Source organism: Culex pipiens, chromosome 3 (genome assembly GCF_016801865.2).
Source record: "Culex pipiens pallens isolate TS chromosome 3, TS_CPP_V2, whole genome shotgun sequence".
Classification (NCBI taxonomy): Eukaryota; Metazoa; Arthropoda; class Insecta; order Diptera; family Culicidae; genus Culex; species Culex pipiens.
In genome coordinates, this window is record NC_068939.1 from 65490086 (window position 1) to 65515751 (window position 25666).

The following is a 25666-nucleotide window of genomic DNA, read 5'->3' on the forward strand; positions in this document are numbered from 1 at the left end:
TTGGCGTGCCCATAACCTGTACGGAGATGTGTAAAAACCGGCGAGAATCGATCAGTTAGCGATTAATTAAGGTATGCAATAATTAACTGACACCGGACAATCATCGACTGACACCAGGCAAGGTTGGCAGAATGTCATCTTTTATTGGATGTGTGAGATACATACTTGTTCGCCTTAGCTTTTCCAATTGAATAGTTGTTTACGAATCGTTGATATTGTTGTTGTTGTTCATTTATTTATTTATGGCAGCTTTAACCAACGTGGTCATTCGCTGCCCCAAAATCGTTGATGAGATTTGACATCCAAAGTTATGTAATTTTCTAGTACGGGATTATTTTAAAATAACTATTACTCTTATTAACGCTTTTTAATAATTAAGTTTTAATCAAAAAAGTTAGCTAACATTATTTTTGCAATTCCGTCGTGAAACTACTTTCTTTTCCTGTCATTCTTGAACGACGAAATAGCCTACTTTTCTGTACCAAAAATAACAGAATCGAATAGCAACACTTTTCAAAATAAATGCTGAAAAGTTCTACTATTCAGCACTCAAATGGGTGCTGAAAAGTTGAACTTTTCAGCACTTGTTTCGAAAAGTAACACATTTCAACATTTTTTTGATTTAAACGATTTATTGACAACATACATGAAAATTTGACATAAAATTTCACTCAGTGTGTGTTTTTTGGAATTGCAAAAAATGTTGTATGGAACTCGTTGCAAAACTTGATTTTTTCAGCACTCTTCGTATTTATCCAACTCGGTGAACCTCGTTGGATAAATGTACGACTCGTGCTGAAAAAATCCTCTTTTTGCAACTTGTTGCATAAACTACTATTTTGCAATTTCGTCGTAAACCTACTCACTTTTCCTGCCATTCTTGAACGACGAAATAGCCTACTTTTCTGTACCAAAAATAACAGAATCGAATAGCAACACTTTTCAAAATAAATGCTGAAAAGTTCTACTTTTCAGCACTCAAATGGGTTGGATAAATGTACGACTCGTGCTGAAAAAATCCTCTTTTTGCAACTTGTTGCATAAACTACTATTTCATGTGAGAAGAAAATAAAACTAACTTACTGAGTAAATGGAGAAGAAAACATATTCAAAGGTCATTTAAAACCAAACTCTGTTTTGAATATTATTTCTATTGCAGAGATTTTTTTTATTGATTGATTAACTCGATTTTTTTGTACTCACAAATTCGTTTCCAACTTAAACTTAATCAACTCTTAAAAGGTTTAGAATAATAACTATACTTAATAAAAAAAAAAACATTGACCGAATAAAATAAATGAAATCAAACGAAACTAAACTAATTTCATTTAATGTACACTTCTAATGATAGAAAGACAGAATTTGATATAAACCTAACGTAAGACGGTCCCTAAGAAGATCTCCAAAAAATCTATTCATGTAAATAATCATTAATTAAATTTAAAAAAAAGATAAAAGTTTTGTTCCTGTTTTCAATTGAGTTAAAGTGTTATATTCAATCTACCGAATTTTCTGACAATTCTGCAAATTATTCATAAAACTTGATGGCTGCACCATAGTGCATTTAAACTTCACATTTTCAAATCATTTTGCAGAATGCTTCGGAAAAATCGTTTCGAAACATTTCACAAAGTACAAAAGCAATCATTTTCGTTTTTTATCCAAAGTGTCAGAATTACTGCAAACATTTTGGCCTTTTTTTTTTTGTTTAACAGTGTTTATATGAAAATGAATCAATTTTAATTTTACAACTTGAAAAATTTTCATCGATTTTATTATTCATTCAATTAACTTTTATAACGTTTTCACTTTCTTGAATGAGATCATTAGTTATAAATAAGAACAGCGGCTCTCAACATGAAGACATGTACTCCTAGAGGTACCACGAGTGGTCTCAGAGGGTTTTTTCAAAAATATTATTTTTAAATATGTACTGGGGTACGCCACACAAAGTCCATGCTCTATTTCTGAAAAAAAAAAAATGTTTTTGTATAATGTTTAGAAAAATAGTTACGTAAAAAAATTTCATTTTAAATTCCGGGGTTACTTTGTTAATTATCGATTTATATTACATTTTGAACATTATTATTTTTCCTTTATTTTTTTAATTATATTTAATTTTTGTTGGCCAAACTATGAATTAAAAACAATTTTTTTTGTGAAAGAATCAGTTTTAAAAAAATACAACATGGAATGTTATTGAAAACTGTGCAGTAGTAAAAGATCTTTTCTGATTTTAAAAAGTGCATTATTTTTCAGTTTTTCCCTATTTTGTACATTTTCAATTCGACCGAAAATTAAATTTACAAAACATGTTTTTGCGAGGTGTAATTCAATACGCCTACATTATTTGATATTTATGAATTTTATTAGCAAAATGAAAAAAAAAAAAAACACAAAAGAAAGTGAAATTTGCTGATATATTGTTTTTTTTTAAATACTTGAACCAGGGATGGAATAATCGTAAAAAAATCATTTTCGCTTGCGAACTTCCTTCACCCGCAAAAGAGAGAGGAGGCAAATCATGCATAAGAAAATCGCTTCCTAAATTCTTCAAGAAAATCAATTTCCTGATGATTTATTGTGAATTTCCATGTCAGCACCACTTAAAAATATTGATTTCATTTTGTTTACACACATTGCCCATCTACAAAATGTGACAGGTCATTTATCGACGTGTGACGTTACACTTTCAAGTGTAGTAGTGAAAAAGATGTTTCGCCGAATAATCAAGATGGTGATTTTTTTAAATTCCTTTTACCGATCTTTTGTGTACGAGAGAAGAGAGCCAAGCTCCCGACGGGTTTTTTCTCTTGATGAACGTCCAAAATTTTTCTTTTGGTGATGATTATTCCATCGCTGACTTGAACACTTAAAAATAAAGACTTTTTCTTAAATGATTAGAGAACATATTATTGTTGTTTTAAAATATTTGTCATGGCAAAATTAAATATTAATATTTTTTTTTAAATAATGATTAAAGATGGTTTTAAATGACTCTAGTTAAAAATATGTAGAAATGCCATCAAAAATTTGACATTCAAACATTATTCATACAAGTTTGCTCTTAAAGTCCATTAACACAAATAAAAATGAAGCGATTTAGGTTTGTAAAATTCAAGAAGCCTTTGAAATGTAATAAAAAGACTAACTTAATCCACCTATGTGGTTGGAGCCTTCCTCACATATTACCAAAAATGGCTGATATGATGGAATTGTACAAAAAATTTCATCAATTTTTAGATCCGGAATAAAAAGTACATAAATATCACTTAAGTGGCCATACCGCGAAGCAGGGTTGCCAGATCATCAATGTTTTGGACTCGTTGGAAAAGTCTTTTGATAACCTAACCAACGATAGGTTGGATGGTGGATCCGGACATAGTTTACATACATTTAAGTGAGATCCGGCATCCAAAAAGTACATCAATATCACTTAAGTGTACATATCTCGAGACAGGGTAGCCAGATCTTCAATGTTTTAGGCTCGTCGGAAAGGATTTTTGATTACCTAACCAACGATCGGTCGGATGATGGACCCGGACATAGTTTACAGACAGTTAAGTGAGATCCGGATATATGTGTATTTTGCCTTCCTCACTGAGGTAAGGCTATAATCCTGCTCTAAAATTGAACTTTTTATTTAAAGCTCGAAAACCCACCTTGATGTATACATATCGACTCAGAATCGAAAACTGAACAAATGTCTGTGTGTATGTGTGTGTGTATGTGTGTGTGTATGTGTGTGTGTATGTGTGTGTGTATGTGACCAATAATGTCACGCAGTTTTCTCAGCACTGGCTGAACCGATTTTGACCAAACCAGTCGCATTCGACTTGGTTTAGGGTCCCATACGGTGCTATTGAATTGTTTGAAGTTTCGATAAGTAGTTCAAAAGTTATGTATAAAAATGTGTTTTCGCATATTTTCGGAAGTTGAATAAATTGCAGTAAACTGAACCAAACATCATCATGTTATACATCGTTAGTTAGGTAATTGAAAGACCTTTCCAACGAGTCCAAAACATTGATAATCTGGCAACCCTGTCTCGAGTTATACCCACTTAAGTGATATTTATGTACTTTTTTGTAGCCGGATCTCACTTAAATGCATGTAAACAATGTCCGGATCCATCATCCGACCCATCGTTAGTTAGGTAATCAAAAGACCTTTCCAACGAGTCTAAAACATTGAAGATCTGGCAACCCTGTCTCGAGTTATAACCACTTAAGTGATATTTATGTACTTTTTTGTAGCCGGAACTCACTTAAATGCATGTAAACAATGTCTGGATCCACCATCTGACCCATCGTTGGTTAGGTAATCAAAAGACCCTTCCAACGAGTCCAAAACATTGATAATCTGGCAACCCTGTCTCGAGTTATACCCACTTAAGTGATATTTATGTACTTTTTTGTAGCCGGATCTCACTTAAATGCATGTAAAACATTGAAGATCTGGCAACCCTGTCTCGAGTTATAACCACTTAAGTGATATTTATGTACTTTTTTTGTAGCCGGAACTCACTTAAATGCATGTAAACAATGTCTGGATCCACCATCTGACCCATCGTTGGTTAGGTAATCGAAAGACCTTTCCAACGAGTCCAAAACATTGATAATCTGGCAACCCTGTCTCGAGTTATACCCACTTAAGTGATATTTATGTACTTTTTTGTAGCCGGATCTCACTTAAATGCATGTAAACAATGTCCGTATCCATCATCCGACCCATCGTTGGTTAGGTAATCAAAAGACCTTTCTAACGAATCTAAATCATTGAAGATCTGGCAACCCTGACTCGAGTTATAACCACTTAAGTGATATTTATGTACTTTTTTGTAGCCGGAACTCACTTAAATACATATAAACAATGTCCGGATCCACCATCTGACCCATCGTTAGTTAGGTAATCGAAAGACCTTTCCAACGAGTATAAAACATTGAAGATCTGGCAACCCTGTCTCGAGTTATAACCACTTAAGTGATATTTATGTACTTTTTTGTAGCCGGATCTCACTTAAATGCATGTAAACAATGTCCGGATCCATCATTCGACCCATCGTTGGTTAGGTAATCGAAAGACCCTTCCAACGAGTCTAAAACATTGCAGATCTGGCAACCTTGTCTCGAGTTCTGACCACTTAAGTGATATTTATGTACTTTTTTTGTAGCCGGATCTCATTTAAATGTATGTAAACAATGTCCGGATCCATCATCCGACCCATCGTTAGTTAGGTAATCAAAAGACCTTTCCAACGAGTCTAAAACATTGAAGATCTGGCAACCCTGTCTCGAGTTATACCCACTTAAGTGATATTTATGTACTTTTTTGTAGCCGGATCTCACTTAAATGCATGTAAACAATGTCCGGATCCATCATCCGACCCATCGTTAGTTAGGTAATCAAAAGACCTTTCCAACGAGTCTAAAACATTGAAGATCTGGCAACCCTGTCTCGAGTTATAACCACTTAAGTGATATTTATGTACTTTTTTTGTAGCCGGATCTCACTTAAATGCATGTAAACAATGTCCGTATCCATCATCCGACCCATCGTTGGTTAGGTAATCAAAAGACCTTTCCAACGAATCTAAAACATTGAAGATCTGGCAACCCTGTCTCGAGTTCTGACCACTTAAGTGATATTTATGTACTTTTTTTGTAGCCGGATCTCATTTAAATGTATGTAAACAATGTCCGGATCCATCATCCGACCCATCGTTGGTAAGGTTATCGAAAGACCTTTCCAACGAATCTAAAACTTTGACGATCTGGCTACCCTGTCTTGAGCTATGACCACTTAAGTGACATTTATTTACTTTTTTGTAGCCGGATCTCACTTAAATGTATGTAAACAATGTCCGGATCCACCATCCAACCCATCGTTGGTTAAGTAATCGAAAGACCCTTCCAACGAGTCTAAAACATTGAAGATCTGGCAACCCTGTCTCATGCTATGACCACTTAAAATGCGACTTATGAGCCCTTGAGTGACATGTGTGTTTTTTGTATTCCGGAACTTAACGAAATCAGACGAAAATTGTGTCCAAACCCATCATATCACATATCACCCATTGTTGGAAAAGGGTGAGGAAGGCACCAACCACATAGGTGGATTAAGTTAGTTTTTTTATTAAGGCTGAAACTTTTTTGGTGCCTACGGTATGCCCAAAGAAGCCATAATTAGTTGGTCCTATAATTTTCCATAAAAATTTGGCAGCTGTCTATACAAAAATGGTGGGTCTCGTGGCGCAGGGGTAGCGGCTTCGGCTGCCGATCCCGATGATGCTATGAGACGCGGGTTCGATTCCCGCCTTATCCACTGAGCTTCTATCGGATGGTGAAGTAAAACGTCGGTCCCGGTTTCTCCTGTCTCGTCAGAGGCGCTGGAGCAGAAATCCCACGTTAGAGGAAGGCCATGCCCCGGGGGGCGTAGTGCCAATAGTTTCGTTTTTCGTTTTTCTATACAAAAATGATGCATGAAAATTCAAAAATCTGTATCTTTTGAAGAGATTTTTTGATCGAGTTGGTGTCTTCGGCAAAGCTGTAGGTATGGATAAGGACTACACTGGAAAAAATGATACACGGTAAAAAATTGGGGGATTTTTAATTTTACTTTTTGTCACTAAAACTTGATTTGCAAAAAACACTTTTTTATTGTTTTATTATTTGATATGTTTTAGGGGATATCAAATGCCAACTTTTCAAAAATTCCCAGGATGGAGGATCCAGTGTACCAACATCATTATAGAACAATCAAGCTGAGCAAGTTTGCGACCTTTTTCCTCTATCCTAGTTGAATTCCAGTGACTCAACAAGAATGAGATCGAGTTTTCATTCGTAATTATTACTTACTTATAATTACTCGAATTCAAGCCATGATGCCAGATATAATAACAATTATCTGTACGACCTGCACGGATACAAATCTTTGTAGTGTCGTTTAGCATCTTGAGCGAGGCACAACTCAGTGATTTATTTTCAATTACATCTACTTAATAACTAGGGACAGAGATCAGTTCAGTATTGACCCTTTACTACTAAATACTTCGCCGTAACTTTGCAACCCTTCAATTGCACCACAGTTTTGTCACGAGCCTCAAAGTCAAGTTTTCATGTTTGGTTATAATTATAGGTGATTTATGTCCGTTAGTTAGTTTCAGAGTTCATCATAAATTAAAACTAGTCTAGAGCGTTGAGGTTGGGATTGTTCACCCCTTTTCAACGGCTGTAAACCCCACTAATCAACAAACCGCAAAACAAGAATGCCACTTTGACAGCGTACAGTTTTGCGCGCAACGGAAAGGGTCAAAGTCGTTGTGGTGAACTCCTCGGGGATTTGCAATTATTGTATTATCACTAGCAGCGGGCCAATGCAACATTATTTCCATAGAGTGACAGGGTTCAGGCTTCAGGCTTTAAACATTATTGAAACCAACTGGCTCCGGGTCATGCTTGCAGGAGATTTATGGTCTGAAATAAGCAATTGCACGCTTAGAGTTTGATACTTGCGAAAAATTGCTCTAAGTTCCTTCGGAGTGACGTTAAAAGGTTTGTTTTCTGTAAGTAATGTTTTTGGGAAAATGTTATAATGTCACTCGAATTTTTGAATACCTTATTCAATGAATTGATATCTCACCAACAAAATTAAAACACATCGTTGGCTTTTCATATCACATATTTATTGAGGAGCATGATTTGAAACTTAGCATAGTGGTGTCGCAGACGACAATCGAAAGATAGACACGACTTTGAGGGGTTTCCTCAAACAAGAACCCCCCTCGATGAGGCACGCCCGCGTTACATCAGTCTCTCAACATAGTTACTCGTAAGATTACAGAGGATTTCAGGGTTTGGAACGTATGTACAAAGTTATGGCCGCTGCAATCAGTCCTGTCTGCAGTTGACGCCCTACAGAAGGTGATGCTGCTGGTTGTTGTAGCTGAAGGCATCGTCGTGATGCTCGTAACCACCCTCGGACTCCAGATGATGGTGGCTTCCCTCGTACAGCTGCGGATGCTGACCGTGGCCAACGCGCTTCACCTTTGCCTCGAATCCGGAGTGCTTGTCCGCCTTGTACTCCACGATCCGCTTGGTGCCGTCCGGTTCCTGCAGCGAGTACTCACCCTTAACGACGTCCCCGTCGCGGATCTCCCAGTGGCTCTTGTGGTCACCGGTTTTGTGGTCCTTCACGCCGTACTCGAACTTGTACTTGGGGTACGCGTAGTAATCCTTGTAGTGCTCATCGCCACCCTCGAAGCCGCCTCCCTCGCCGAACAGTCCGAGGCCACCCGAGGAGGACAGACCTTCGCCACCACCATAGTATTGGGCCCGAACGGTGGAACCGGCCAACGCTACGGTTGCTACGAGGATAATCTGGAATAAAAAAGTCAGTCAGTTTTGGAAAAAATGGATGACGATTTTTTATGATAATATTCCACTTAAACCATTTCTTTTATGTGCAAAGGTATAAAAAATCACAAATACTCGATTTAACTAACTTTTCTCACACCAACCAATATTTTTCTAAGGTATAAAAATGGCACAGAAAAATTCAAAGAATCATTTTTAATGTAAAATTGAATTCCAATTCGAGAAGTACTTTTGCAAAATTCGAATAATGTTCACCGTTTTTGAGTTAAAATTATTATTGACACTAGTAGCACCAACGGGTTAAAACTTACGCGAAGCACCAAGGGGGTCAAAAAAGTTGGAAATGCAACTTCTGCCGGCTGTATCTCTGCGAAAACTCAACCGATTTGTATGGTTCTTGTTGCATTTGATTCGGAAGAATATCAAGAATCTAGATCCAAAACAGATGCGTCTACTCTAAGTTACAATGAAAAAGGCATTTCCAACTTTTTTTTCCAATGGTTCAAAGAGCCGATGAAGTTACATTTCCAACTTTTTAGACCTCGTTGGGGATACAAGTGTTAGGTTAAATTATTTAACAAAACTGACTTTGATTAATTTTTACATTAACCCTCTACAACCCAGCCCCACCACTAGAAGGAACCAATGTTTGATCTTTGCAAGCATTGAAAAGAAGAAATCTTAAAATTTTAGAGTTGGAAGTTTGACCTCTTTTGTGTGACGATGTCAATATTTTTTAAAATGTATTTATTATGGGTCATCTTTGGCTGCATTTTTATTATTATTTTTTTTCATATTTTTAGTTAAAATAAGTATGCAGTAATTTTTGTAGTGCCCCAGACTATGCTTCTAAATTAAATGAGAATGGTATCATTCTATAGCGGAAAATGTCAAAAACAAGAAAAAACTAGAAAGGCAAAAGTTAATGATAGGAGGTGGTAAAGTTGGTCAAATACTATCAAAAACATACATAAACTAAACATGATAGGGAGTGTGGGGTAATTTGGACACCCTAAGGAAATTGCTCTGCCACGGGCTGTATGGATATTTTAAAGGAATGTGGATGACACCAGAGGATAATAGAGACTATATCTTATGGAAAAATTTCATTTATTTCGATAAATTTTGATGAAAAACCCACTTTTATCGTAAAAATTAAAAGGTGTCCAAATTACCCCCACATTTTTGTGTGAGGGTAATATGAACACCCCTATGGGGTAATTTGGACATGCCTTGTGGGGTAATATGGACATACCTTGTGGGGTAATATGGACACCTTTTTTTGGGGTAATTTGGACACACGTTGAAGAATAAGTTTAACATTTGATTTTTTGAGCATGTTTTATATCTTTCAACCTGGTTTTCTACTTCCTTTTTTTTAGTGTTTTTTGCTCACAATATTTCATAAAAGGTTTAAATAATGATGTTGTGATAGAATTATATTTCAATAGGAAGATAACAAATAGTTCGGTGTAGTATACATAATTTAATCATTCATTCTGAAAATGATTTAAACATTGATTCTGGATTATGCACAAGTAATGTTTATAGTGATTAAGGTATCGTTTAGATTTATCGAAACCAATCTTTATATAGAACTAATAAACCTGAAACTATATTTTTTCAATTTTAGATTCCGTAGCCCTTTATATTTGAATATTATTGTAAACCAGCATAAAGAAATTAGAAATGTCAAAGAAATTAATTTAAAAAAATCTTCATTAGAGTTTAGATGAACTCCAGTTATCAGATTTTCATAAATACGAATATTGAAAAAAAAATATCTTAATTAAAAAATAAGCGTTTTGTGAAAGTTCTCATGGCTCACATTCCTTTTTGTGTGTTTTGACATTTTAAATCCCCCTAAATTTATCTTCATCGCTTTAAAAACTCGACCAACCATGAATGTTACTTTTTTGTTGCCTGACAGGTAGACTTCCAGGTATGTCCAAATTACCCCACAAGCCATGTCCAAATTACCCCCATAGCATGTTCTATCAAAAATTACAATTTTTGATGATAAAAGGTGCAGATGGTTATGTTACACATGACCAGTATGACAAAGAACTTTGCAAGATGATTGTTGAAATTTTCGATTAGAATGTCCGGTCCAAATTTCCCCTTTATAATAACCGTCCTATCGAACTAAGGGGACGGAAATTGCAAGTGGAGCTGAAATAGAAATCGAAGTGAAATCAATTTACTTTCCTTCACCACTCGTAAGTTACCAAGATGCGGGAATGTTATTGCAAGGCTGTTGCAAGCAATCGGTGGAAGTAAAGGAAATTTGAACAGCAGACTTTAAAAACTACCCTTTACAGGGCTCTTGATGATAACGAGATAGTTATTCTAAATTTCCAGAAACAGATTTTCGCAGTGGCACAAAAAAATGTGCATCGCAGTAATCTATTTATTACATCCTGCCTAATAAGCAATATATTTTAACTCTCGTTTTAACTGCTTAATTTCAGATAATGGCCAAATGCAACTTGTTATGTACAGTATCAAAAATCATAAAGTATAATACCCATATTGCCCCAACTCTTACGGTTCGGCAAATGTCCCCCCATCGGAACATTCGCGGAACCTCCGGCCACTCCGGATTGTGGCCACTACTGCCAAAATATCAAATTTCATGTCCAGTATCAAAAACCATAAAGTTTGATACCCATATTGCCCCAACTCTTACGGTTCGGCAAATGTCCCCCCATCGGAACATCCGCGGGGCCTCCGGCCACTCCGGATTGTGGCCACTACTGCCGAAATGTCAAATTTCATGTCCAGTATCAAAAACCATAAAGTTTGATACCCATATTGCCCCAACTCTTACGGTCCGGCAAATGTCCCCCCATCGGAACATCCGTGGGGCCTCCGGCCACTCCGGATTATGGCCACTACTGCCAAAATGTCAAATTTCATGTCCAGTATCAAAAACCATAAAGTTTGATACCCATATTGCCCCAACTCTTACGGTCCAGCAAATGTCCCCCCATCGGAACATCCGCGGGGCCTCCGGCCACTCCGAATTGTGGCCACCACTGCCGAAATGTCAAATTTCATGTCCAGTATCAAAAACCAAAAAGTTTGATACCCATATTGCCCCAACTCTTACGGTCCAGCAAATGTCCCCCCATCGGAACATCCGTGGGGCCTCCGGCCACTCCGGATTGTGGCCACTACTGCCGAAATGTCAAATTTCATGTCCAGTATCAAAAACCATAAAGTTTGATACCCATATTGCCCCAACTCTTACGGTCCGGCAAATGTCTCCCCATCGGAACATCCGTGGGGCCTCCGGCCACTCCGGATTGTGGCCACTACTGCCGAAATGTCAAATTCCATGTCCGGTATCAAAAACCATAAAGTTTGATACCCATATTGCCCCAACTCTTACGGTCCAGCAAATGTCCCCCCATCGGAACATCCGTGGGGCCTCCGGCCACTCCGGATTGTGGCCACTACTGCCGAAATGTCAAATTCCATGTCCGGTATCAAAAACCATAAAGTTTGATACCCATATTGCCCCAACTCTTACGGTCCGGCAAATGTCCCCCCATCGGAACATCCGCGGGGCCTCCGGCCACTCCGGATTGTGGCCACCACTGCCGAAATGTCAAATTTTATGTCCAGTATCAAAAACCATAAAGTTTGATACCCATATTGCCAAAACTCTTACGGTTCGGCAAATGTCCCCCCATCGGAACATCCGCGGGGCCTCCGGCCACTCCGGATTGTGGCCACCACTGCCGAAATGTCAAATTTCATGTCCAGTATCAAAAACCATAAAGTTTGATACCCATATTGCCCAACTCTTACGGTCCGGCAAATGTCCCCCCATCGGAACATCCGCGGGGCCTCCGGCCACTCCGGATTGTGGCCACTACTGCCGAAATGTCAAATTTCATGTCCGGTATCAAAAACCATAAAGTTTGATACCCATATTGCCAAAACTCTTACGGTTCGGCAAATGTCCCCCCATCGGAACATCCGCGGGGCCTCCGGCCACTCCGGATTGTGGCCACTACTGCCGAAATGTCAAATTTCATGTCCAGTATCAAAAACCATAAAGTTTGATACCCTTATTGCCCCAACTCTTACGGTCCGGCAAATGTCCCCCCATCGGAACATCCGCGGGGCCTCCGGCCACTCCGGATTGTGGCCACTACTGCCGAAATGTCAAATTTCATGTCCGGTATCAAAAACCATAAATTTTGATACCCATATTGCCAAAACTCTTACGGTTCGGCAAATGTCCCCCCATCGGAACATCCGCGGGGCCTCCGGCCACTCCGGATTGTGGTCACCACTGCCGAAATGTCAAATTTCATTTCCAGTATCAAAAACCATAATGTTTGATACCCATATTGCCCCAACTCTTACGGTCCGGCAAATGTTCCCCCATCGGAACATCCGTGGGGCCTCCGGCCACTCCGGATTGTGGCCACTACTGCCGAAATGTCAAATTTCATGTCCAGTATCAAAAACCATAAAGTTTGATACCCATATTGCCCCAACTCTTACGGTCCGGCAAATGTCCTTCCATCGGAACATCCGCGGGGCCTCCGGCCACTCCGGATTGTGGCCACTACTGCCGAAATGTCAAATTTCATGTCCAGTATCAAAAACCATAAAGTTTGATACCCATATTGCCCCAACTCTTACGGTCCGGCAAATGTCCCCCCATCGAAACATCCGTGGGGCCTCCGGCCACTCCGGATTATGGCCACTACTGCCGAAATGTCAAATTTCATGTCCAGTAGCAAAAACCATAAAGTTTGATACCCATATTGCCCCAACTCTTACGGTCCAGCAAATGTCCCCCCATCGGAACATCCGCGGGGCCTCCGGCCACTCCGAATTGTGGCCACCACTGCCGAAATGTCAAATTTCATGTCCAGTATCAAAAACCATAAAGTTTGATACCCATATTGCCCCAACTCTTACGGTCCGGCAAAAACCATAAAGTTTGATACCCATATTGCCCCAACTCTTACGGTCCGGCAAAAACCATAAAGTTTGATACCCATATTGCCCTAACTCCTAACGGTTTGGCAAATGTCCCCCCTCCGGAACATCCGCGGGGCCTCCGGCCGCTCCAGTCTAGGTGGTGGCCAGTTGCAATGATCGACTCCCGCGACAGGCATGTCTTAGCTGGTCCTTGCCTCCAAGCCATCTGCTCCCGGACCTCCAGGCCATCTGCTTCTGATGTGTTCTCGTCGACGTCCAGCAATAGAATGAATTTTCGGGACCGACCGAGCCGAGTTTTGTTGGCTCATCGACGATCCGAAAATTATGAGGTGGAGTGGGGGTGATTTTAGATACATCAATCTCACGTCTCTCGATTGACTGATTGGGAAACGTTCGTTCATCCAACCAGCGTGCACCAAAAAGAGGGGAAATTTGCCGAGAGGGGAATTCGTCACGTAACGTTTTCACTTCGCGAAAATTTTGGATTGACACCACGTATAGAAACCTTAGGACAAAGTTCTTTGTCAAAAATGGATAAAATGCACAATATTTATACGTACATATCTCAGGCATCGTCCAAGCAACCCCCTTAAACAAGAACTGTCCACTTTTTTGCCATATATCCCCTGCAAAACCTTATTTCCCAACCCACAAATATTAGAACTTAAGGCAGTACCAACCGGCCTTTGGAAACTTTTACATATTATACCAAAACTACTTAACCTATTCCAACTTTTTTGGTTTGTTCATACTCCTAGGCCATTACTAGTACTAGCCTTATCACTTAAATTGCCGTTTTCACTTTATATCCGAAGAAAAGGTGCTTTTTAAAGGGGTGTACAAAATACCCCCACTGTCCATATTACCACAAACTCCCTAAATGCAAATAAAAATACTTAAAATAACAAGTTTCTCAAAATGGAAAAAATAAAACTTTTCGACAAAAAAATTTGAGCAGTAAGGGTTTAATATTTTAGAAATATACTAAAACGAAGTAGCAACTACCGGTAGGCACTAATTCTTATCCCGAGCAGACGGAAATTACTCAAGAATATTTTTTTTTTGAAATTTGAAAATACTAGGCCAAAAACATTTTATGTTATTTATAACAATATTTGTTATTCCCGAGCAGACGGAAATAACTTGGAAATATATTTTTTTTGATATTGAAAATATTAGGCCAATAACATTTTATGTTATTTTTAGCAAGATTTTTTATTCGTCGATTTGATTTTTTGTTATTGTAATAATAGATCTTTGTCATTATTTTTTGTTATTTTAACAACTAATCCGATCCTCCCAATAACAGTTGGAGGTATTCTACCACAACAAAAAAATCAGACCAATAACAATTTTTATTATTATAACATAATGATAACATTATGCACATCCTTAACAGAGATATATATCTCACTGGATGGTGCAAGCCGTCCGAGCCTCACCTCAAAATAAACATAGAGGTAGGTGAATGTTCCCAGCTTTGCTGTGGAGTGAGAAATACGGAATTAATAAAAAAAAGTGTTATTAAACCCTTATGCAAAAACTGTTTTTTCAAGAAGATTCCATAACATTTTCTGTTATTTTAACAGTATTTGCGTCTGCCCGGGTTCATCGCTATGCTTGTTTGTTATTGGTTTTTTATTGTAATAATAGACTAATAACATTTTTAGTTATTCTTTGAATAAATATTTGTTATTATTTTTTGTAATTTTAACAACTAATCCGATCATCTCAATAACAGTTGGAGGTATTCTTCCATAACAAAAAATGTTATTCCAAAGTTGTTTTGGCTGCCAACCAATATCAGATCAATAACATATTTTGTTATGATAACATAAACTGTTATTAAACTCTTATGGGTAATTCTCTACCAACTCACACAAAATCGGGAAAAGTTGCCCCGACCCCTCTTCGATTTGCGTGAAACTTTGTCCTAAGGGGTAACTTTTGTCCCTAATCACGAATCCGAGGTCCGTTTTTTGATATCTCGTGACGGAGGGGCGGTACGACCCCTTCCATTTTTGAACATGCGAAAAAAGAGGTGTTTTTCAATAATTTGCAGCCAGAAACGGTGATGAGATAGAAATTTGGTGTCAAAGGGACTTTTATGTAAAATTAAACGCCCGATTTAATGGCGTACTCAGAATTCCGAAAAAACGTATTTTTCATCGAAAAAAACACTAAAAAAGTTTTAAAAATTCTCCCATTTTCCGTTACTTGACTGTAAAATTTTTTGGAATATGTCATTTTATGGGAAATTTAATGTACTTTTTGAATCTACATTGACCCAGAAGGGTCATTTTTTTCATTTAGAACAAAATTTTTCATTTTAAAATTTCGTGTTTTTTCTAACTTTGCAGGGTTATTTTTTAGAGTGTAACAATGTTCTACAAAGTTGTAGAGCAGACAATTACAAAAATTTTGATGTATAGACATACAAACATCACGAGTTATCGCGATTTTACGAAAAAAAGTTTTGAAAAAGTTACTTTTTGCGTTTCTTTTTGTTTCGTCGTCCGTGTCTGTCGCGGGTGACCATGAACGGCCATGATCGATGACGACCAACTTTTTCAAAACTTTTTTTCGTAAAATTGTCATAACTCATGATGTTTATGAGCAAACCCCTTATGTCTGTATATCAAAATTTTTGTAATTGTCTGCTCTACAACTTTGTATAACATTGTTACACTCTAAAAAATAACCCTGCAAAGTTAGAAAAAACACGAAATTTTAAAATGAAAAATTTTGTTCTAAATGAAAAAATTACCCTTCTGGGTCAATGTAGATTCAAAAAGTACATTAAATTTCCCATAAAATGACATATTCCAACAAATTTTATAGTAGAGTAACGGAAAATGGGAGAATTTTTTAAACTTTTTAAGTGTTTTTATCGATGAAAAATACGTTTTTTCGGAATTCTGAGTACGCCATCAAATCAGGCGTTTAATTTTACATAAAAGTCCTTTCGACACCAAATTTCTATTTCATCACCGTTTCAGGCTGCAAATTATTGAAAAACACCTCTTTTTTCGCATGTTCAAAAATGGAAGGGGTCGTACCGCCCCTCCGTCACGAGATATCAAAAAACGGACCTCGGATTCGTGATCAGGGACAAAAGTTACCCCGTAGGACAAAGTTTCACGCAAATCGAAGAGGAGTCGGGGCAACTGCTGTGTGAGTTGGCGGATAATTACCCTTATGCAAAAATCGATTTTTGAAGAAGATTCCATAACACTTTCTGTTATTTGAACATTTCAATAATGCAAAATACTATGATTAGATAAAGTAGGTCGTGATTAAAAAAAATCAGAAAAAAATCAAGGAATTGAGAAAATTTCACCCAAGTTACATTGCATATTTTTTTAAGCTTGTTTTAATTAGTTTTATATATAAATTATAACAATGTGTAATGTAGAAAGATAATTAATAAATGTTTCAAGATATTAATAATATTGATACAACTTTTCCGAATCTCCGATCATCGGCGGTCCCAAAAAGTATTGATTATAATTCATTCCATGATTAATATTAGAGGTGGGCAAAAAAACGTGCTGCACAAAATTACCGGTTCACTGAAAAAAGAGAAAGAACCGTGACTTATAAAAAAAGAACAGCGGTTCTTTTTTAATTTTTCTAATCGGCTCAAGATGGCACGATTTTTGTTATAAAAATAATTTATTGAATTTCCGAAAAAAATGTAGTATTAAATTTGTTTTAGAGGATTGAAAATGCAATTTCAAATATTTCAATGCTTATACAAATTATTCCCAAAAGTAGGTAAATCCCGAGCATGGGTAAATAACAAGGGAAATGCGTAATAATACCTTTTTCTGGTATCAATACCAAATTTTGGTATTCTTGGACCCTTTAAAATTTGTCTTAAGGATTATGCAAGAGCAAAATGTGGTATCATACCAATTTAAGGTATTGTTTTGATATTGCAAAATTGCAGAATTTTTCAATGATCGAACACCACATTTTGGTATTCTTTTGGTATTACAGTATTTTATCAAATTCCTCTGCAACCATGGGAAAATTTCGACCAATTTTTACAAAATAATTAATTTTGCGCTTTTAATGATGTCTCAAAGCGAATGTTTTCATTCAAAACCGGAAATTTCAAACTTGATTTTAAACATTTTTGATATACCCCCTATAGAAATGGCTTGAAATTGTGGAAAATTTTCTAAGTCAGGATGGCACATTTTGGTATTATTTTGGTATTTAAGTGTTTTATCAAATTTCTCTGAAACTATGGGAAAATTTTGACCAATTTTGACAAAATAATTAATTTTGCGCTAAAATGATGTCTCAAAGCGAATGCTTTCATTCAAAACCGGAAATTTCAAACTTGATTTTATACATTTTTTGATATACCCCCTACAGAAATGATTTGAAATTGTGGAAAATTTTCTAAGTCAGGATGGCACATTTTGGTATTATTTTGGTATTTAAGTGTTTTATCAAATTCCTTTGAAACTATGGAAAAATTTTGACCAATTTTGACAAAATAATTAATTTTGCGCTAAAATGATGTCTCAAAGCGAATGCTTTCATTCAAAACCGGAAATTTCAAACTTAATTTTAAACATTTTTGATATACCCCCTACAGAAATGACTTGAAATTGTGGAAAATTTTCTAAGTCAGGATGGCACATTTTGGTATTATTTGAATATTGAAAGGTTTCATCAATTTTCTCTGAAACTATGGGAAATTTGTTAAAAAAATTTTAAGAGTTAATTAATTTTGTGCTATAATGACTTGAAACCCAAAAATGTTAAAGATGATTTTAAAAATTAGTGTGATATACCCACTAGTATTTTTTTCAAAAACGTTGAAATATCTCTAAGTCGGGATAACCAAATACTTTGAAAAACGAGTCAATCGACAGATTAATGAATTTTGATGAATTTCAATTCAGTTTCATTTTAATAATACTTATTTTTCAATCTTGTTATTTTTCAGAAGCTTCAAGAACTTCAAGCACAGGCCGTTCATCAATGACAAATGCATTCGGTGTGGTGAAGAATATCACTAATAACAACATGGAATCATCAGGTGAGTAGATTTGGCTGTTGCATATGAATAATTTCCGTTTTTTCACTAACTGCAACTGCTGCACTAAAAATGGTATGAAAATACCAAATTTTGGTATTACTTGTTCAAATACCAGCGACCAAAATGTGCTCTTAGTTGCCCAGTAATAGATGGTAAAATACCATGAAATCATACCAAAATCATGTATGTGAAAGACCACAGAAATACCAAAATATGATTTTCCAAGGGCGCGGGAATACCTAAAAATAAAACCATGGCAATACCAAGTTTTGGTATTCAAGCAATGTTCAAAAATCCAGAAGACCTCAACTTGGTATTGAAATGGGTCTATTTTGAGGTATTATTTTACCCTTGGAATAACATGGTTTGGTATTGTTGTGCCCTTACACATACAAGATTTTGGTATGATTTCATGGTATTTTACCATCTATTACTGGGCAACCAAGGGCACATTTTGGTCGCTGTTATTTGCCCAAGTAATACCAAAATTTGGTATTCCCGTGTTATTTACCCCTGCTCGGGTTAAGCAGCATTTAAGAAACTTTTCACTTTACAACTGATTGTACATTAAAGTATTACCAGAATACAAATTTGAGCATTTCAAATTGCATTATTTGTAAAATATTACTAAAAATCTACTGAATAGTTTAGCGATTTTGAAAAAAAAATAAATCCATATGTCTGATTAGACATTAGCGTTTATAGACTTTATCGATTAAATCAGAATGTAGAAAAGAGTTCACAGAATGTTTTCTCCAAAGAAAATATCAGCAATAGTTTAACTCTTGCAGGAATAAACGCAATTTTAAAATAAAAGCAATTTTTCCAACATCCTAGATTTAAGTTTTGATGCCATTCAATTACTCGAATGTTTAGGTTCGAGTAGAAATCTTGACATAGAGACCGCCAAGACCTATGGTTGTCAAGGGCATCTTCTCGTGTTTAGCTTAATTTTTTTATCAAATAATTTAAAAGTCCAATGTGAAATCTTCTATATGTATAAAAAAAAAATCGACGGTTTTGTTCGAACGAGAATCAGTTTAATACGGAGCGTCAGATCAAGGTGCTCTTTGTTGCGTTGGGCTCGTATAAGTTCAAGGAAGGTTCTTACGCCAAAAAGTGACAGCTTTGGCCACTTTGGAACCGATTCCGGAAAATATGCAGATCGTATGGGAATATTACGTAAAATCAAATTTTATTCACAGGTGGCTGAATAAGCAGCGCACGATTCTTAAGAAAAACCTTTTCATCCAAACTTTGAAAAAGAGCTAAAGAGCCGTTCAAAAGAGCGGCTCTTTTTAATGAGCGAACGAAATTGAGCGGCTCATAATAAAAGAGCGGGTTTGCCCACCTCTAATTGAGATAACACTTAAATAACGCACCAGTACAATTAATTGCTTTATCGTTCATCCTGCAATAATTAAAGTTGCAATAAAAAATAAAAATAAAATAAGGATTTTTAACGCTTAAAATCAATCAAATTTTAAGAATACTTAGGATTTTTATTTTTTTGGTTCATCACAAAAACATGTCAAAAGTTCCTCAAAATTTGTGATGATATCGAATCTTATTTAACCATTTTTATTCAATAATAAGAACTCTGGTTTTATTGGCATCGATTGGATATTGAATGTGTAACAAAAGTGGCTGTTAGGGGCTTGTTTCGATGGGCGTACTAATAATCAAATACCGAATATAAGCTTAATTGGATGTTACAGGATCTAACCCGTAAAAACACAAAAACAAAATGACATTTTTTGTGATACTTTTTTCACTAATTAACTTTCAACATCATTGGCGTGAAGGCTAGATTTTTGCGCAAGGCATTTTTTAGAAAAATCGGCCAAGCTAAAAAAAATGGACTCAGTACGCCCACTGGCACAAGCCCACGAACGCCCGCCATTTTTTGTTACACTCTAGTCATCGAATCGGTAAGCATTTTTTCATTCTTTTTTATGTGAATCTTTTATTTATTTTTTTCTTGATGACTACCAACATTGCATTCCCACCGAATTATTTGCATTAATCTTCAGTTATGATCCCGATTCTTGCACCCTTTTTGATTCTTGATCACTTGAACTCACTTTGAACATTTCTTCGCTAGAACTGCACTTTCACTGCACAACGAACACGGGCCTGCACTAGATTCAAATCGCCGTCGCCGACTGATAAAGCCCTGCCGCATAAACTGCAATTTTATACCACCGGCTTTCCCAAAAAACCCTAGAGCACACACCCGCAAGTTTGCGCCAACTCTTGGATAACTGTACACACTAGCCCTTTGTACCAAACTCTGCAAGAAAAACAACATACGTCTAATTCGTGTAACAATGAAAACGTTATGGAACAGTTTTTATTAAAGCCGGGTTGCGCGAATTCTTTGCCGCTTTTTACCCACCCAAAAGGGCTTGAAAAGTCTGTGATGAGCCCCCGTCAAGTTGGGGGGAAATGTTGGTCAACCCCACCCAACCAACCACCTGCTCCGTGGAAAAAGCCCACGTGTGCGTTTTCCGTTGAAGTTGGCAGCAGCTACCAAGCCTACCCCAACTTGAGTTTATTGCTTTGTTTGAGCCGCCCAAGAAAGCCGGTGGCGTTTGTGTTTGAAGAATAATTTAATTAGTGCATAGCAAAGGGGGCACAGAATTAAGACACATTTTTTATTGGAAGATTTATGGCTGAATTGATCAGGTGGAAAAACGATTTCGTGCCACACTGGCTGGGGCTGACGACTTGTGACAGCAGGTGCAACTGATTTACCGGGGTGATAAAATTAACTGACTGTGTGGAAGTGCCCGTGGATAAGTGGTTTTATGGAAGGTGACTACCTGTCAAATATATTTAAATTTTTGTGTCAAATATATGGGTAAAGAGAGTAGACTAAAGTAAATGGTGGTTTAACAATTAAACTGAAGCTGTTTACTTTGTGACTTGAAAAGTTGTCTAATTGAAAGTTAAAGATGGTAGGGAAATATACCCTTTCTAATCAAACACCTATCTTCGTCATATGGAGAGTTTGATGCTCGATTAAAGCTCCAAAAATACTATTTAGGCTATAAACTTACCAGCAACAGCACCGCCTCGAGTAAGTACGCAAATGTATGCCATTTACTGGCCAAAAAGATCAAATTTAATGCAGTTTTGATCATAATTTCTATTTTGCGAGACCATTTCTCATCATTTTGTTGGCAAACACACGCGAGAAATCCACAAACGATTAATGAACATCACCAAAATCAACTTTTCACTTTCGCTTATTTTTTCACGGCGCTTTCGATACAAAACTGCCCCAAACTTTCAGCAGCATCTTCTTTTGAACATTAGTTAGTCAATCACTTGAAAAAAAGCCCAAATCATGTGAATAATTAGCAAGCTCCATAAAAAAACAAAGGCGGCAAGTCTTTTGACGTTTGAATGATAACGACCCATTCCAATCGAAGGCTGAAGTAAACCGAGCGAAAAGCGAAGGCAAATAAAGAACAAAGGGTGGCCACCAACACCACCAGCAGCGCCTGTTGGAGTGAGCCTATAAGTAGCCTTTCTCTATAAATGCTACTTTTCGTGAGTGTTCGCTTAAAATTTTATCAATTTTGGCAGCACTAAGCAGACCCAGTATAAAAATAAACTAAGCTGAAAATAGAAAAATGGGCGTGGCCCAGTGCATTCTCGATTGATAAGAATACATTTGGGAAATATTTTTTTAATGCTTGTAAAAGGAATTGAATAACTTTTAGTAAAAATGAGAATAAACAGAGATCATCACAAAATCCGATTTCATCCCAGCAGGGGTGAGATAGAGCCTTTCTTACTAAAGAATATAACTTCTTTCAATTCATAACATCGACTTTGTTTATTTATAACGTCAGCACAAAAGAAAGTGACATGATACAAAAAATCTTATGGTGAAAGCAAGGTATTATCAATGATGTGTTTTCCAAAAGAAATTGAAAAAGCAATTTTCACCAAAAGAATATTTTTAATCGTACAAATTATTATCAAACAAGTGTTTATGATAAACGCGAGCATAGTAAGCTTCCCATGCGCCAGTGACGACGCACACCGCGGTTTTGGGGTTTAATTTTAGCCCATAAACCGAACAAAGCAGGCGCAAAGCAAAACTGAGGTAAAAGTGAACCGCGTGTGCCGCACAGTGCAGGGAAGCTTGCCATTCAGCATCTACGAATGTGAGAGAGTCAGAAATAACTACTTTTACAACCGCACCACTACACACTCAATCGCGATACCTTAGGTAGATAGCCATTGGCGTCGCGAGCATTGAAAACTTTGAAAACGATATAAACGATGAAAAGCTTAGAAAGCTCCTATTGGAATCCAATGAACTCTATTAAATATACTTACGAAATCGCGACAAAATGAAGCCTTCTTAACCCTTTCAGGCCTGATGGGTAATATATGTCCCATAACGAAATTCGGTTGTATAAAATCACACAGTACTCAAAACATACAGCATTGTTCAGCAAAGTTGTAATTTATGAGTTTTTCTATTAAGGAAAAATGTTTGAGTGGTTGTTAATGGCCTTTTGGACGACCTAGAACATCCTGAAAACATGAAATTTGGAATCTTCCGAAATTTTTGAATAAAAATCAAGCTAACAACGATTTTTCCAGGCAAATGAAGTTAAGTTATAACCAGCCACAACCTTGCGAACATTTGGCACCACTTCGATCCCTTTGGATCTCCTTTGGGATGATCTAGGTCCTCCAAAGTGTCCTGGAATACAGATCTTGGAGTCTACAACCGTAACAACACGATTCTATCAAGTTTCCGATTATTGTTCATATTCAGTGATGACCCTGGGACCCTTTGGCAACACTATGAGCTATTTGGATCACTTTTGAGATGTTCTGGGTCCTCCAAAGTGTCCTGGAATACAGATCTTGGAGTCTACCGCCGTAACAACAAGATTCTACCAAGTTTCCGATTATGGTTCATATTCAGTGATGTCCCTGGGACCCTTTGGCAACACTCTGAGCTATTTGGATCACTTTTGAGATGTTCTGGGTCCTCCAAAGTGTCCTGGAATACAGATCTTGGAGTCTACCGTCGTATCAACAAGATTCTACCAAGTTTACGATTATGGTTTATATTCAGTGATGTCCATGGGACCCTTTGGCAACACTATGAGCTATGTGGATCACTTTTGAGATATTCTGGGTCCTCCAAAGTGTGCTGGAATACAGATCTTGGAGTCTACCGCCGTAACAACAAGATTCTATAAAGTTTACGAGTATGGTTGATATTCAGTGATGTCCATGGGACCCTTTGGCAACACTATGAGCTATGTGGATCCCTTTTGAGATATTCTGGGTCCTCCAAAGTGTGCTGGAATACAGATCTTGGAGTCTACCGCCGTAACAACACGATTCTATAAAGTTTACGAGTATGGTTGATATTCAGTGATGTCCATGGGACCCTTTGGCAACACTATGAGCTATGTGGATCACTTTTGAGATGTTCTGGGTCCTCCAAAGTGTGCTGGAATACAGATCTTGGAGTCTACCGCCGTAACAACACGATTCTATAAAGTTTATGAGTATGGTTGATATTCAGGGATGTCGATGGGACCCTCACTGAATATGAACCATAATCGTAAACTTGGTAGAATCTTGTTGTTACGGCGGTTGACTCCAAGATCTGTATTCCAGGACACTTTGGAGGACCCAGAACATCCCAAAAGTGATCCACATAGCTCATAGTGTTGCCAAAGGGTTCCAGAGACATCACTGAATATAAACCATAATCGTAAACTTGGTAGAATCTTGTTGATACGACGGTAGACTCCAAGATCTGTATTCCAGGACACTTTGGAGGACCCAGAACATCTCAAAAGTGATCCAAATAGCTCAGAGTGTTGCCAAAGGGTCCCAGGGACATCACTGAATATGAACCATAATCGGAAACTTGGTAGAATCTTGTTGTTACGACGGTAGACTCCAAGATCTGTATTACAGGACACTTTGGAGGACCCAGAACGTCCAATAATGAAATGTAACTTTTTTTGCCTGTTTCTGTTTAGTCATGTAAAAATTTAACTACTGATACCAAAATTTTAGAATAACACAGTTCAGAAAAATTCTGGCCTGAAAGGATTGAAGGCGATTTTAGGAGCACACGGGAAACAAATTGTTTGTAGCCGGTTGAATGTCCTATGTCACAAAAGTTTTTGCATAAACATTGGACAGTTATGCAAAAACGGACAGGGCAAAAGAAACCGAACACTACGATATCTTACATGTTGTAGAAAACACCGGTATGTAGATGAGCTACTACAAACGAGTTTATCTCGAGCCACAAAATATATGCGCCAGCATTCTAGCGCCAGTATTCGAAGCTCAACTTGACAACTTGGCGACGAAGCGTCGAAAATCGATGCAGTGTGATTTTTTAGCGATTTTTCCGATTAAAATTAATGCTGAATCGTCACATGAAAATGATGTCCAGCCATAAAGTAAAACCTATACCTTTCTTTAGTAAGAAAGGCAAAAGTTGCTCTACTTGTTGGTGTACTTGGTTTTAGTAAATTTCAAGGAACACTCCAGATTATGCAGCATCATTCAAACACGAACGCTTATTAGGCTTAAAATGGGTATATTTCCCCTAGATTTGAGCAATTTTCTGAGATTTCGGACATTCGATTTTCTTTGTATTTTTTAATCCGGCTCAATCTTTTTTGGTGCCTTCGGTATACCCAAAGAAACAAATTTGCATCATTAGTCCATATTATTTTCCATACAAATTTGGCAGCTGTCCATGCAAAAATGATTTATGAAAATTCAAAAATCTGTATTTTTTGGAGGAATTTTTTGATCGATTTGGTTTCTTCGGCAAAGTTGTAGGTATGGATATGGACTACAATGAAAAAAAGTTATACAGGGAAAAAAAATTGGGTGCTTTTTAATTTCACTTTTTGTCACTAAAACTTGATTTGCAAAAAAACACTATTTTTATTTTTTTTTTATTTTCCGATATGTTATCAAATGCCATTGTCATTTTCACATTATTTCTCAACATTCTTTTCCTATCTTCCAGGGGCTGATAGGACTGCTAGCCATCACAGTGCCATTTGCCAGCGGGATCCGCGTGTACTGGAACACGAACACCGGTCCGATCGTGCCCCCCACGTCAACGCCCGCCCCGGTGCCCCAGCCACCCTTCCGGGATCCGGCACCGGTGTGGGAGGACCAACGGGACGACGTGCCCAACCCCAATCCCTACGTGTAAGTTTTTCAGCTCGAATATTGTATT

The 25666-nt window shown here is 37.3% G+C and overlaps 1 protein-coding gene across 1 annotated transcript in view; it reads left to right on the forward strand.

Moving 5' to 3' along the window:
- Positions 1-25666, forward strand: part of LOC120421624 (uncharacterized) — a 97357-nt gene that overhangs the window by 25811 nt on the left and 45880 nt on the right. The window contains exon 2 of the mRNA XM_039584852.1: positions 25451-25638. Within this exon, the coding sequence (XP_039440786.1) occupies positions 25451-25638 (188 nt within the window). The remainder of the gene's footprint in view (positions 1-25450; positions 25639-25666) is intronic.